The sequence below is a fragment of the Colossoma macropomum genome, unplaced genomic scaffold (genome assembly GCF_904425465.1).
Source record: "Colossoma macropomum unplaced genomic scaffold, Colossoma_macropomum, whole genome shotgun sequence".
NCBI classification, from domain to species: Eukaryota; Metazoa; Chordata; class Actinopteri; order Characiformes; family Serrasalmidae; genus Colossoma; species Colossoma macropomum.
In genome coordinates, this window is record NW_023494800.1 from 11,042,984 (window position 1) to 11,059,509 (window position 16,526).

Sequence of the window (16,526 nt, forward strand, 5' to 3'; positions counted from 1 at the left end):
CTGCCCTACTCACACACCTCTCCAACCCCACCCCCCCTCCGGCCCACTTAATTGTCTTTTTGGATAAATGACACCCATGTTATAAAGTAAGTATTACAATATTTTTGTTTACTTCCAATAAAATTATTTGACAGTTTTCTGCTGTTATGGCAGGCTGTAGATCAATTTGTATTAGACATTAGTGCCAGATCGCTAAGAACCTGAAGTATGTGCAGATGTCAGACGTGCTTTCAAGGGTTAATAGTAACACTAGTGAAGTCAAACTTGTTCTTTTTGTCCAGTAGTGCAGTGAATTAATAACAGAGCTGTGGTGTGTGTGAATGGAAGGGTGGGTGTGTTGTGTATGTGTATGTGTAACTTTGTGTGTGCGAGTGAGATGAGGGAGGCGCTAGGTGAGAAACAGTGACTTGTCATGCATCGATTTTTGAGGCAGCGGGTGGAGAGCTCACACAAACAGAGTAAGCCCTTTCTCCACACTCTGACACAGCTGGACAGTTTGTCAACACACAAATTGTGCCAGCTGGGAGCTGGGAGTGAAATGCTGTAGCCCACAGCATTGGGCCACATTACACCATCAAAACTACAATATTATATTATTTGATTATATTGTATTATGTTAATATACTGTGTTGTAAAGTATTTATTTTCATTTATGCTGTATAGTATTTTCATTTATTTTGTTTCCAAAATGGCAGTGATGGTAATGCTAACAAGTAGGACCATGCCAGAATAAAAAAAAAATGACATCAAGTTCTCATTGCCAGCCACAACTGAAAAAGAAGGTAATTTAATTTAATTTATATTTGCAGCATGCAGAGTAACATTATCACTTTTAGTATTCTGTTTTAGGAAAATGGCTAACTGCAGCTGTGTGGACCTCGTCAGAGATGTTTTCATCTGCAGAGTGCAGAGAAGGTTTTTCGGTGTAGTTTGAACACTTTGGAAGGCCTTTAACTCATTTTGGTACATTGTATAAACACTAGCCAAGCTAGTAGCCAAGCTAGTTAAAGTGCTTAGAGCAATGTGAGTGTCATTGATCTGTACTCAGCAATCATTAATGTCTGTCATCATGTGTTTATGGTGGGTGCAGGGATGCACATGCTAGGATTACACAATGCATGACTCAGGGCATCTCGTGTTTTTCACCCTTCATGAGTTTGTTGAGCCTTGACTTTTTGGTCAGTATAAATAACCCTATAGGTAGAGAATTTCAGTGCAGACCTGCTGTGTTGACTGTTGAAACGTTTTTTCTTTCTATAGTCACCACTTCAAGGAGGACATTGTGATCCATGCACAAGAAATTGCACCCACTCACTTGTGTTCCTACTCAGGTGACACAACCATCATTGTTACTGTAGCCTCACTGCTTTCTGATCTGCCTGTAGCTTCTGTTCAGCTCAAGGTCTTGAAAACCTGAGTCCTGTCAAAGGTATAACAGTTCTGTTGAAACAAGACTGCAATTGGATCCTGTAACCTGTCTTGACCTCTCCGTATGCTTACTTGCGAAGACCTTGAGTGGAAGTAAGACTTACAGGAGCAGGAGAGTGAAGTCTAAAACTTAACTTCAGCTCTCCAGTTAAGTTCTGCAACTCTGCCAAGACTGAAATATTGATCAGTTGTTTTTGTCCACAGCAACTGCTGTTGTTTTTTGCTGTTCTGACCTTTTTTAGTAACGTTTATCTCACAAGTGGCCTTTGCAGTTGCATTACACTGACGTCACAAGGGCAGTTTGCAGACCCTCCTGTCTTTACCAGGTTTCTTGGTCTAGATTGCCTTTGTAAGTGGCCGCACAGCATGAACACTAACTTCCAGGATTAGGTTTCAAAGCAAATCCTCCTTCCTTGCTGTGGCAACTGAGGGCAAGCACGTGTCATCAATCTTCTTGAGGTCAGCCACCACCTGTACTGATAACAAGACCGATTAGTGTCGTCATGGCAATGTACTTAGGCAATTGTAGATGATGGAGGTGTCTAGATTAATCAGGTGGAGGTTCCCTCTGAAGACCGTGCATTTTAATAAGCCGAATTAGCCTGAAGGTGTACTTTAACATGGCCTTAAGAAGTTGATTGAGAGATGACACTAAGCCCAACTAGACAAAAGGCTAAGTCAGGGACTTAAGACTAAGCCTAGACAAGGATGGAGAACCTACATTAATAGTGACATTCAGACCACAGTTAGGCTTGATCTGTGACCAGATAAGGTCTTAAATCTGTTGGATTGGAAGTGGAGCCTTCACTCTTTTAGAGCTTCACTGTTTACTGAGATTGCTGTGTAAACACAAAGCAATTTTATTAATGGAGAGTGTTGAGTCTTTGTCAGTTAAGATGGGCTGTGTTATTGATCTAAGTAATTCGTCACCCATACACATTTGTTAAATTACTATTTGAATTCAAGCCACTATAACTTGAAGCACATCAGCAGTGGAGGCCAAATCAGATGGTTAACACAAGCTTGAATTGTTATTATCAGTGTCAAGTATACATATATGCTGTGTACCTGAGTGCACTCAAAGCAACAGAGGGGAAACCAGAGCCTGTCGAGCAGATGGTTGTCACTTAAATAACACGAGTGAGAGAATAAGGTTGGTACTGCACCTGTCTATGTGCCATGAGCTTGCTCTGAAGCTCTGTGACAACAGCACCCCTAAACGATGATAACCAGAGGCTCCTAAGAACTTAAATATTTTCTGAAGGTTACTTAAGTTTTTTTATACAAGCTAATCTATAGTCACTTTAATATAATATGCCTTTTCATGCCGAGTACACTAGTTGAATGTTCAAATTGTGCAGGAATGAAGGAAGTAGCCCATAACAACCCCTGTTTTTCTTCTTTTCCCAGGATTGGCTGAGTAAGTTCGGCTACCTCCCACCAGCTGACCCTGTTACTGGGCAGCTGCAGACCAAGGAGGCACTGACCAAGGCCATTAAAGCCATGCAGCGGTTTGGAGGGTTGGAGGAGACCGGTGTGCTTGGTGGGTGTGCCAGCTTGCACTGTAACATGTATTGTCCTTGCATTTCAGCCAAGTGATTTTTTTTTGTTGTAGTAGCCATGGGACTGAATTTCTGGGATCACAGGTGTATATGCCTCTAGTATATGTCTGTCTCCAATGGTCCATGCCGATGAGGAATAGAATATGCTGAATTTTTTTCCATATCTCAATTAAAATATTAATGTAGTGATTGATGTTTAAGTAATTTCTAAAACATCACATGTTAAGGAATCACGATTAATATGCCTCTGACTCTTGCCAGTTTAAAGTGATAATATATGCCGGTAGTGAGTGGAACTTGCCACTGGCATCAGATTTTTTTGTGCTTTTCTCACATTTTATTTAAATTATGAAAGCAATACATGTCTTTCTTGTGTTATACTTAATTAGCTCATAGGTTTTGTTCAGCAGCTTGAAAATGATGATTGGCAGATGAAGTTGATGGATTCTTTTTAGGTAGTTTAAACACAAAAAGTTGGTTTGGTTTGATCACAACAAAAGGGAATGTAAGAGACTTGTCCTGGTCTGCCAGATTATTCTGACTGATCTTGGTTTATTTCAAATATATTTTGCAGTTGAATACATGAGAGACAGCAACAGAATTCATGTTAGTTATAATCCCTCACTTACTGTATAGTTGTTGTAACCAACAGCGCAGCAAATAGAAAGACATCCTTTTAGCTGGCACAGTCAGTCGCCTATTTGGTCCTCAAAATGGCAGTGATTGTACAGTGAGATGTCAAGTGAAATGCAAGGAATCTGGTGAATGTAAATGTAGTCAAAATAATTGGTTGAATATTCTGAAATAAAGAGTGCCAATCCATGTGTTTTTGTATTTCCCCTACAGACCAGGCCACCCTTGGCCTAATGAAGACACCACGTTGTTCACTGCCAGACGTATCAGCACCAGAGACTGCTACTGGCAGGAGGAGACGGGCACTGGCTCCTCAGAACAAATGGAACAAGAGACACCTGTCCTGGAGGTATAGTAACGCCATCCTACACCTGTGACATCGTTCAGTGACTACGCTTGGGTGCAAGAGCCAATAGACACCTCATATCAGTCTCACTATATGTAGTGATGCAGATTTAACTGGGGTAGACAGTGACATGAGTTTATGTCCTCATGCTGTCATAAATAAAAGCTTATTAGAACACACTGAGCAACATATGGATTCCATCTCAAGGTAGTACCACAGCACAGATGGATACAGAGTGCACTAGTGATATGAATAGTGCGTGTACCGTAGAGAGAGAGTGTGTGCGTGTCTTTGCCTGCATGCGCACGTGTGTGTGTTGAGTTTCACGCATCCTTTCCTTTCTCTCATTACCAGATCCTGCTGAGATCTCCCATGCTCAGCTGTGCCAATCATACAGTCTCAGTCCTGTCTCCTCCAACATTCTCCATTCCTGCTTTTCGTGTGAAACAGACTCGGGCACAGTGTGAATCAAATTACATATGTGTAGATTGGCAGGAGGCTACTGCAGTTTGTTTGCTAGTCCATATTTCACTGCTTTTTGTGTTTGGAGATTATTTGGCCTTACAGTTCTGTGCAAAAATAGCCCCTTGAACTAAATGGTAATGTTAGCATTTAATTACAGTTACGCACTGAGTGCAAACTGACCTTGCTAGGAGCACAAATTGTGATTATTTTAATAAAACATTGATGACTGCATTTGTCCTAACAGACAAATAAAAACAAGAACTGCAATACTGTGCAGAAGACTACCTTATATTTATTAATGTCCAGTCAAAATAGTAATTAAGTTATTTTTTCAGTGTCAAGAAAAAAACTGAAAAAATGTTGGTAATGGAAATTTACCCAGATGTCTTCACAGCTTTTTCAGTATTTAGAGTGTTTTGTCTATATTTTGTCTATTTGTGCTGAGTTGTCTTCTCTCAGTAGAAGGATGGACAGAAACTATGGACTGGATGTGAAAGCCTGTTTATCTGATGGTGACAGTTTTGGTGGTCTGCCAGGTCTTGGATGGTTGGGTTTTTTTGTTTTCACTGACATCTCCCTTGCTTATGCAAGTGGATTATCTTATATCTAATATATCTTGAAAAATAAAAAAGGTGTTCTTAATGGCTGTTTTGACTGGACAATTAAGAAACAGAGGGTGGTCTCTGACTTTCGCACAGTAGTGTAGTTCTTGATTTTTAATCTGTAACAGCAAATGCAGTCATGCATATTTCATTACAATGATCACAGTTTGCAGATGTACTCCTAGCAAGGTTGATTTTTTTTCTCAGTATATAATTGTAATTAAGTGGTAACATTAACATTTAGCTTAAGGTTTTAAGCCATTAGGTTGCTAATCAAACTGTTTATATTGAATTTTTGTACTTGTTCAAAATCAGGCAAGCAAATAAATATTGTACAATGCACCAGTGGAATGACTGTAGCTTATAAACTGTTCATCAGCAGAGATCAAATCCTGTTGAGCATTAGCCTACCTTATCATTCACCTAACATTGTATGTGAGGAGTAGACGAGGTGGTGGAGAAGCATCTGTGAGCCAGGTTAGAGGCCAGACGAGGTAATAACCCTCATAATGGCTTGTTTTAGGGGCAGTGATAAAAAGCCTTGCTTGATCCCAGGGTAATGGAGCAGGGATAGAGGGAGAGAGCAAGAGAGAAAGAGAGAGAAACAGACTGACTGCTGCCAAACTCCTTGAAATGCTGTTATACAGGTTGCTGTGAGGGGAGCTTTTTTATAGCAGACCCTGGAGAACCGGATCAATATCACAGAGCAGAGTTGCAAGCAGCCCAAACACAGTGCTCTGATCATCTGTAGCTGACTTTTTCTTTGATGTGCATGCTATGAGTCCTTAGGGAAGTATATACGCATTATTAAAGTTACTTCTGTCTCACTTCTCTTCCTTGTTTATCACTGCCAACATTTCTCCTTCTGTTGCGGGATCAACCACACTTGCAAATGTATAGTAGTAAGTGATAATAACTAAACGAGTGTCATTAGCATTTCCCCAACTAGGATAGCTTTGGTCTACACCACTTCAGTAGCCAAAAAGATAAAGCTTCAAATCCCATAAATGCCTCTTGGATTTGAGTATTGGCCACTCTGATCAGAAAAATGTTTCTGCAGACAGTGTCTGGAGCCTCAGACAGCTCTCAGGCGCTCAGTGGGCACTGAGGGAGAGGTGATTGATTGTCTGGTAGAAAGCCCAAATTCAGAGCCTCAGCTACACAGGACTCCTGGGCACACAGTGCATCGGGAAGAGCCTGGCAGAGACAGACCCTCACTATGGGTTCATCACTCCACATTAGAGCATTACCACACAGGAGATCAGCCTCCCACTCGTTAACACCCTCCCCTTAATTACCCAAATAGATTAGGAGCGATTACGTAGGGGTGAATCTGTTTTCCTCTACAGAGACATATTGCGATATCTTGATTTCCCATGCTGATTACTGGGAAGCAGAGCGAAATGCTGTTATGATAAGTATCTTTCTGTTCGCCACCCTCCATTACTCTCTATCGCATTCACATCTTTCAGCATCTTGTCACATTTAACTCTTACCTTATCTTAGCATAAGGTAGAGTACCTCAGACACAGGGCCCCTTGACTATAGTATATTAGTGAGCATTAGTGACTGTTATTCAGCCACAGTTTGATTATATTGCAATTTTTAAAGATATGCTAAGTATAATTATGAGTGAGTAAAACGTCATATGCTAGGTAATTTGATATATTGTCTTATCTAAGCTTATTTTTTGTGCATCTCACAACAGTTTTATACAGTTTCACAGTTTTTTTTCCTGAAGAAGACACAGCAAAGCAAAAGAAAACAATTAAACTTTTAGGATCAAGCTTCTTCTGGTGCAGATATATGGTGACGTGTGCTATTAGTGCTTCCTGCTGGAGAAACTTCAGACTGCAAGCCGTTTCCAAAGCCATATTCACGCGCTATAACATATTTCTTAAAAAAAAAAACAAGGCGTTCTCTGTCATTACAGTGGCATTTTAATAATATAACTAGCCACCGGGATACTTAAGTAGTAAAGAAAATACTGTAAATTTTACTCTCAGCAAAGAGTGAAAAGTTTACTCTACTGTCTTACTACTAGCTTTTAAAGGCCACTTTATAAACACTGACTTTTGTAAATAAAAAACTTCATGTGTACATATTATTTAATAATATTTATTCCTTTTTTCTGATCCCGTCTCCTGGTCGTAAACCTAGCTGCTGTGTGGTAAAACGCAATCGCTTTACCTTGGTTGTTTCATTGCAAGTCACACTAAAGCAAGTTAAAATTTGAAAGCACATCCGCATTTATTGTCAGATCTACTCACTTAAGCTAATCCCAATTTTCCAATTTTCCAAATATTTACAAGCTGTTAAATGGTAAGATAGTCCTCTCCAAGTCTCTCTTAGTTCTTTTCCCAAAACGGCCTAAATAACAAAATGTTCATATACACCTCTTTATAGTGACACTGCATTTTCACTCAAAAGATTAAAGGAACCATGAATTTTGTTCTGTATCAGAGTTATTTTTTAGGAGAGAGAAGGCTGTTTGTCCTTCTAGCCATTAGCTGAAGATGACACATAAGCGGGTTATGCAACAAGACAATGATCCAAAACAGAAATTACAAAAAGATGTGGAGGCAGACTCAAGCGAGTAGTTCTTGCTCAAAAACCTACCATTCCATCTGAATTATATCAGTTCTGCAAAACAGAGTGGGCTCCTCCACAACAATGTGCAAAAATGCAATATCAAATAAATAGGAAATGGTTGCTGTTATTGCTGCTAAAGGTCATGAAACAGGTTATTAATTTTAGGGATCAATTACTGTTTCACACAGGTGATTCATGCATTGGATATCTTTGCTTCTTAATAAATTAAATAAGTTTAAAAAAAAATTGTTTTGTGTTTGATGAGGTTCTCTTTGTTTATATTACAGTTTGTTTAAAGATCTAAAAACTTTTACTTTGACATTTGCAGTAGTAGAGAAAATCAGGAAGGGAGAAATACTTTTGGAGGAATGTGAGTAGGTTGCAGTCATCTTTATTCGTCAGGTACATTACATGTAGCAAGAATTTGGTCCAGTTTGCTAAAACGTGCAGATGGTGTGCATCACAAATGAAAGACCAAGTAAGCATCCATTGTATACACAGTGCACAGTAGTGTAGACTGAGGTTAACTGTAATTCAGGTTAGCAGTGCTGCAATATTTGCAGTTATTTCCCTTCAGTCTAGAATTGTACAGATCAGTGGATGTCATTTGGCAGCCAGTGACCTTCTCCAGAGAATAGAAGGTTTATCATTGGATCTGCTGATGTGTTGCTAAGTCAAACAGTTCTATGGGCTGTGAGCATACTCTTTATGATTGCTCCGTAAAACTGAGTCAGAATGGCCTCGGGCTACGTTTCCCAATTTCGCCTTCAGAGAACCCACAGACAGTTTTTTGTTGTATCCCAGATCTCAGCACACCTGAACTAGATATTCAGGTCTTGATTGCCTACAGTCTTAAAAAAGATGGTTCTTCAGGGGTTCTTTAGTAAAGAAAATGGATCTGTAAAGAACCATAAACACCCAAAGAAGCCTTTGCATGATTGAAGGGTTCTTTGCATCCTGAAATGGTTTATCAGATTGATGGAGAATGTGCGGTAGATGATTCTATATAGAACCTTTTTGGAAAAGGTTCTATATAGCACCCAAAAGTGTTGTTATAATAGAATAGAAGAACCCTTTTGGGTGCTATAGAGAACACTTTTCAAAAGGGTTCTATATAGAACCCTCCACAGCGCATTCTTAAGAACTCCTTCATGATGCAAATAACCCTATAATTATGCAAAGAGTTCTTTGAGTGTTTGTGGCTCTTCACTAAAGAACCCTTGAAGAACCATCTTTTTCAGTGTAGTTCAGGTGTGTTGGGAAATGGGATAGAGCAAAAATGTGGACTGTCTGGGGATCTTCAAAGACTGGATTGGAAAACACTGGCGTAGGAGACATTGAAGAGTTGGAGAGGTCTGTCATATATATATATATATATTATTATTATTATTATTATTATTATTATTATTTTATTTTTTTTTTTTTAATTCCATGGAAGGTATTGGCGATGGTGGCACACTCATGCTTAAAGATCTCCACCATTTCTCTTGACATTTATGAATCTCTGTCCTTGTTTTGAAAATGTTTAGTACCAAGACTTTGTTTGCTCACTGAAACGGAATGATGTTTGTGATAACTATTGTTAAATTGTAAACAAAAAGAAGTCAGTGTTTGCCCAGATAAGCTGTTCCTCTGCACGATAAACAAAATGCAATGATTATGTTGTAGCAATTATACTGCTACTGCATCTGGATTTGCATTATACATTGCCATATATTAAAACACATGGTTAACCCAGTGGTTCTCAAATACAGTTTTGAGGAGCTTATGCTCTGCACAATACTGTGTTTTCTCTACTCTTAATGCACATCACCCAGTACATGAGGAGCTTGTTAAGTACGTAATGAGTTGAATTAAGCTTGCTAGATGAAGGAAAGCAACAAAAAAAATGTGCAACGAGTGGGATCTCCTGGTCAACCTCTGATGACATAAAGAATTTTCAGCTTTATTTAGAATAAAGCTATTTGTGTTGGATCACATAAATGCCTTGGCTCATCAAAACATATTCAGAAATTCATGTGGTACATCTGAAATCAGTCAGAATGTTCATGCAGAAAAAAAACCCCTACCCTTATAAAAGGACCCATTACCTTCTGCGATATAAGTATTGCAAAAGCCAGTATTGGGGTAAGGTTAAAAAAGTAAAACATTTTGCATCCCTGCTGCACATCATGAATCCAAACTGTCAACTTTGGGATGCAGAAGTGGTCTGTGTCCGTGTGTGGTTGATGTCTCACCCGATTCTGACATATTTTCATCACGGCGCATGTCTAAGAGGGGTGAACAAAGTGGGATACTGTAGAAATGAATAGAATCATCCTACCTCACGCAAGTACTGTAGGCAAGTGCTGTGTTTCTCCCAATGCCCGCATGTGGGTTAGATTGATTGTGTTGGGCAATTAAAACACCATACAGTAAATTTCCCTTCAGAGGCAGGGAGCTGCAGGAGGTCAACCCTGCTGTGCGATTTAGATGAGAGAGAGGAGGAAATGAGTTCCTTTGAGTCCGTTCCCTTGCTTTTTCTGCTTGTCATTTTCTCTTGTTTCCCCCCGCACTCTCTCCTGTCTGCTTAATCTGGCTCGTATCACTCGGAGGCAAAATACAGGCTGCGTGTGGAAATTAAAAGCCAGCGTTTTAGGGTTGATGTGTGAATGGTGGGACAGAAAGCCTCTAGAGAATGCTTACGCACCAGGTTGCCCTCTGTCTCAGGTTAGCCTCCACCGTTGCTCATTCAAGGGCTGAGTAATAGCGAGACCAATGGCCATCAAACAAAACCCTGCTGAGGGCACATTATAGAAAAAATGGATGAGAAAATTGAGCTTGAAATGAACTCTCCAGCTCCTCCCCCTCTTTCACAGCTGACCTCTCCAACCTTACTGCACCTTGTGCGGAAGCCATTCGCAGTTTACTTCAAATGAGCTCCTGTTTTGACATCATGATAAATAGATACAGGCTACAATGCAAGAGGAAATCGAAGGAGTGCGAAAACTAAGTCATTTTAAAGGAGTTCCCACTGCTGGTCAATGCAGCTGTCTAGATGTACTGTGAAAAAGCAAGGTCAATAAATGACCCATAGAAAAGACAAAGTACAATAGCTCATGTGAATGTAAATACCAACAGAAATCCGTAGTCCTGCTTGTGCACCCACACCTACAGTACAGTAATTTACTTCATTTCTCGATGTTTAGAAAGTGTTTTGAATACAGCTCATTGAGTTCTTTACATGCGTTAACAAAGACACCAATTACATTGTCACAGGAACAGAGACACCAGATATCTGTCACCATAACGGGTGGCAGTATCAAAATTCTTATACCTCAGTACTGAGATAATACTCCAGTGTATAGTATACTATTACTGAGATTGGGTCTTTGAGGTGGAAAAACTATATGATGCATCACATATATTGAGGAAAGGTGTCATTTCATATCAGCCATTGCTGTTTCTCCACCAAAAAGAAACAATTTGAGAGCAGTGACGTGCAAACTATAAGACAGAGGCGTGGTGTTACACTGCTATCAATTTCACTTTCCTAGGATATCATGTTTCTGTGCCACAGTCTCACTCCTTTATTGTTTTATTCAAATCATAGAGCTATGATATGTGATATAACCCACATCCATGTGTGGGCCAATCTGTATGCCAATCACACACCAGGCTCAAGTCATGTGGAAAAGTGACAGGGTGAGGCAGGTGAATGCAGTATCCATGTAGCGGATCAGTTAGACACTGTTAAAACAGTTAACAGGAAGATTGCTTAGCTCATCTCTAATGCAGTGCAGGCTGATGCTGACCTTGGCTTGGTGCTAATGTGCATCATGCCTGCACCCACAGTAGCCCTTGTACCTTTCTGCATTAACACTCCTTAAGTCACCGTCTGAGAACATTTACATACTGCCCTTGATCACTTGTTAACATGTGGCAGGTTGCTACGTTACCAGCACCTAAGCAGCCATGATCACTTCATCTGACTCTTGTAAAGTCTAAGAACATAGTGGAATCTATTAGCCTAGTCTTAGCATTGTGAGGACAAGTGTATTCCATTCAGAGGGTGCCATTCCTCCCTAGTACTTGCAGAGCAGGCACCGGAAATTAATTTCCCATCGATCTCTGCTCTGCCTGGACGCGAGGCTCAAATTGCCCTTGGTGGAAGAGATTACCGTGTTTGTGAGTGGCGCTCAGCCTCCAACTCGCCCTTTCTTGTGTTTGAACAAACCTGACTTATGCTGTGTAGGACAGAAAGAGAAAGAAAACTCCAGGGACAGTTGTTTACACAAATCTTGCTCTCAACTAATTCAGGTTCAGGAGTTGGGGGGTCAGATTGAGAGAGCCTCAAGAAGTCTTTTAGGAGGAAGCTATGCTTTTGAGTGTTTCTCAGTATTTGCACTAGCTTTAATTCTCTTTGAATGCAAATGCCAAAACAGTCTGTTTCTGTTGCTGGAGTTTTTCTTATGTGAAAATGAGAATAATACTTAGCCTCAAGAAAAGAGTAGAACCTACACTTAAGCATTGTTGCATATCATTGTCTTTTCAGAGTGCGGACATTTCCTAAGGAGTCTGCTCTGCTGGGGAGGGACACAGTTAGAGCTCTCATGTACTACGCGCTGAAGGTGTGGAGTGACATTGCACCATTAAACTTCCATGAGGTGGCGGGAAACGAGGCAGACATCCAGATCGACTTCACCAAAGCCGACCATAACGATGGCTACCCCTTTGATGGCCCTGGTGGCACCGTGGCCCACGCCTTCTTCCCAGGAGAGCGTTTCACGGCTGGGGACACACACTTCGATGATGATGAGGCCTGGACCTTCAGGTCTCCAGGTGAGGCTGTAAGAGTAGGGTGTCCTGAGTTTGAGTTTGAGCTGAGTTTGCGACCTCACTCTGCTCTTATGTAATATGTCTAGAGCAGGCCTCTGGAGCTAAGGCCAGTCTGAGAGCAGCAGATGCACTTCTGCATCATCTGATTGCCCTGGCCCTCTATTTAGGGCCTCCTCTGAACCCTTTCAGAAGTCTGCAGCCTGTGCGAGACATGGCAGTGCAAAAGGGGGAGGAAGGGGTGAGGGTTCCTTGTTATACAAAGCTGCCCAGCCAGTGAACTCCCCGCTGGGTTCAAGGCGTGCCCTCCTCTCCCTCCCTTCAACCCTCTCTGGGGGCTGGGGCCATATGCTCCTGGACAGCAGTGGAGCATGCACCAATTAGGCCTCCCATCAGGCCAGCAGATGTTTGCATGGGGGCTTGGCAGGTGTGTGTATAATGATGGAAAGAGAGAGAGTGAGTAAGGGAGAACACTTCAGAAAGTCTTAAGACTTCGCTCAGCCTCTCAGTAGGCATGGCACAGCGTACATCATCTACTAGGCTGCAGTTAACATTTTACACCCTTCTGAGTAACTGGCACTAATGTTACTAATGCTAATGTCTGACTCCTACAGAGCTCGTTTTTTTCTGTCAGAGTGAGATTCTCTTGAACCAAACTTTTTAATTTAGCGCTAGAGACTTGCTGAATTTTTTCATTTTGTAGGTTTTCATGTCCCTGCAGTAGCATTGTCATCTCATCTTCACGTTCACACTTTTTTAGCTATCCTACCATCTTGCGATTAATGAATACATCACCTGCCACTGGCCCTCCTACATGCTCTTCAGACCATCCCCGTTCTGCTCTACTTTACCTTTATACATCACTGCCACAAGGCATTGTTCAGCCATCACTTTAAATCCTTTTTTTTTAGGGTGCCTTCACACTAACGTTATGCCAGAAAAGTTGCCTTGTCTTGAGTCAAGCCTCATTACAAGTTCCCCACCTTTCTTCTGCCAAGTATGCTTCTCAGTTAATGCATTTAATGATCACCAAAAATAGCATGTAGCTCTGTTCTCAGATTCACTCTGGAAGCACAAGTTTTTCATTGTGTTTTATTTTTTATTTTATTTTTTTTTGGGGGGCTTTGGCACATAAATTTCGTTTACTTTTAATTTCTTATTGCGTCATTAAAAAATGGCTTCACAGTCCAGCAGACAGACTGCTTTGGTCGGTTCCTCTAGAGCTTGGTTCTGAGAGGCTCAACAAGGATGCATGTCTTGTCCCAGTATGTTGAACGCATGTTACAATTCAGCCATGAGGTGATGTAAAGTTAGGAGAAGAAGGTAACCCTTTGAGGTTCAGCAGATTCAGACCTCCTTAAGATGGATGGACCTCATCATAGGAACAAGAACTTGAGTAATTGCATTTTCTCCACTACCCACTCCTCCACCTCCTCCACAGTCTGGGGAAACATCTTTGAGTGTATTGTTCTTGGCAGGACCTAAGAACTTTCCCCTTTGAGGACAGTCTGCTAATGTGTCTAATTAGCTCTAAACCAAAATGGGGCACAAGGAGAAGCGCCTGTCTTGCAGAATGCTAAATGCTCCATATAAGCTGGTGGGCGGTGCCTTACTGGTTGAGAGGCAGCTAACGCGTCCTGTGGTGCGGGTTTGGGATGCTCCCTTGGGTCAGCTAAGTGGAGTCGAGGGAGTGCTGCTTTGTTTTGACAGCATGCGGATTGCTTTTATTAATTCTCTCTCCTCTGGTTACTTGCTAATGCAGACAGATTATTGTGGCCAGAATAGAAGCCTCGTTAAGCAGGTGTGTTTTTGATGACTTTTGCAATTTGGCACTAGCTTCCGATTTGTGTGTGTGTGCGTGTGCTCTGTGTGTGTGAGGTACATTGAACCAGACAGTGAGTATAAAAAATGACCATGGTCCATTATCACCTGTATTACCTAGCTGTCATTCATTAGTACTGGGAACTGGCCACTTTTCTTAACACACTGAAAATGGATGGGAGTTACATGTGCCCTTGTGTGATTTCTTGTTAGATAAGAAGCACACTGACCTGGCTTATAGCTCGCTCATTCATTTTGGCAGCCTGAAGATTTTTGACACAGGGGAGCTGAAGAGGGTGAAGTAACACTCAAATAGCCTTTCTGAATGTGCATAATTGAAAGAGAAAGGAAACTGGAACCCACACTATCAGGACCTATCAGAACAAATGCACATTTGTTTGCAGTTACAAATTGCGTGTGTTAGTAAAACAAGGCCCAAATAAAGCCTAAGTACGCAAGCCTTTGTAGTATGACAGCAACTGCTTACTAATATAAGAAACAAAATCATGGAGATGATGCCAGGCAAAAAAATGGTGTTTGCATATTTTTTTAAGCGAACATAAAAGGAAATGAAATCAAGTATAAATGGAATTAAACTAAATTACAATTACTCAGGTTTAATTGCAAAAATAAACTCAAATTGCTTAAATCAACTAAAGCAGTCAAGTTGTCTTATAAAAGAAAGGTGAATAACAAAATGATACATTCAAAAGTATAACACGCAGAGAAAACTCAAATAGACAGGCACGCAGCTCCTGGCCTCTGTGTGCAAGCAGAAGAATCTTTATCTGGCATGCTGTATGTCTGCTTCCTCAGAGCAGCCTAGACATAGCTAGATTCATCTGAAAGAGTTTGTTACCACTGCCAAACGATCATTGCAAAGCACCGCAGGCCTCTGACAGACACAAATAAATGCAGCAGTGTTTGAATGAGAGCACCATTAAAATGGAACTCTGTGGAGTCGCTGCATTTTTCAGGCTCACGTTCGCCTTTCAGAACATGTGCACCTGCAGATTAGAGTGTGCATTATGCCCGTAAGTCATCCAGGTAACTTCCACAACCCTGGAAAAGTTGCCTTTTGTGTCGTGGAATCTTTAATGTGTGTTGACGCTCATGCAAACCGTGGAACCTGCAGGGGAGGCTAAGGACTCGTTTCGAGACGCACATCCTAATCTTTAAGTCTTAATCTTAATCAGCGAATCGCAGCTTTAATTCTTGGCTTCCAACGAACCAGACTAGCTGAGTTCTGCTTTTTCCAGATTTACAGAGGAGGACAACCAGAGCATCTTTCAGTAGTTTTACCCAGCTGCAAAGCTTGGGGCTCTGACTAAATATTTGATTGACAGCTTCCTGGCTCTGACTATATTGCTATCTCTCAGGGCCATTTAACGGGAAGGTGTGAAAGCCTTTGTGTCTGAGTGAACCTCTTAAAACCGTCTGTCTGTGTAGATGAATGCAGGAATAAGAACACCCCAAAAATGAAAAAGATTAGAAGCATTTTAGAGTGACATCAAATCCCCATCAAATCAAAGAGCACTGCGTTCATAATTACAGTGTTATGCAACTCTGTGTCCTGGCTTCTATTTTTCTGGGAGGTGATCATTAAGTGCTGTAGTCTAAGATGTCTTAATCTTTGCACGAATATGTTCTTAAGGCTTTCTGTTTGTCTGCAGATTCTCATGGGATGGACTTATTTGCTGTGGCGGTACATGAATTTGGCCATGCCATAGGGCTTGCCCATACGTCTGCCATTGAGTCCATCATGCGACCGTACTACCAGGGCCCTGTAGGCGACCCGCTCAAATACGATCTCCCTTATGAAGACAAGGTCAGAGTCTGGCAGCTATATGGTAAGAATAAACACTTTCTAAACATTTTATCTTCCATCATACTCTCTCCCTGTTACTCTCTCTAATTCATACGTTACATTTCTTTCTGCTGCATTACTGTCTGTCGTAGTGTAAAAGTAATAGTCGCTTCTGAAGTTTGCTTCTTTGGTTTTGCATCAAAGTTATCGGGCTGCATTAGCTTTCTCATAGCTCCTGCCCAAAATTAAAGAACAGACTTCAGGCACCAGTCTTAGCTGGATGACTGCATTTGATGTGAGAAATGTGATTTTTTTTTTTGCCAAACTATTGCTTTAAGGAGAGTAATGCAGTGGTGATGTTAAGTCATTTGCTTCCTATTTTCTCTCTCCTGCATTCTTCTCTTCTACATTACTTTTTCTGTCTCCTACATTGCAGTCCTCCACACTACATTTCT

General features: G+C 41.1%; 1 protein-coding gene across 1 annotated transcript in view; it reads left to right on the forward strand.

The window, feature by feature from the left end:
- The window catches only part of mmp17a (matrix metallopeptidase 17a), a 65,005-nt gene that overhangs the window by 33,051 nt on the left and 15,428 nt on the right, over positions 1-16,526 (forward strand). The window contains exons 2-5 of the mRNA XM_036588190.1: positions 2,839-2,971; positions 3,837-3,972; positions 12,163-12,449; positions 15,938-16,114. Of these exons, the coding sequence (XP_036444083.1) occupies positions 2,839-2,971; positions 3,837-3,972; positions 12,163-12,449; positions 15,938-16,114 (733 nt within the window). The remainder of the gene's footprint in view (positions 1-2,838; positions 2,972-3,836; positions 3,973-12,162; positions 12,450-15,937; positions 16,115-16,526) is intronic.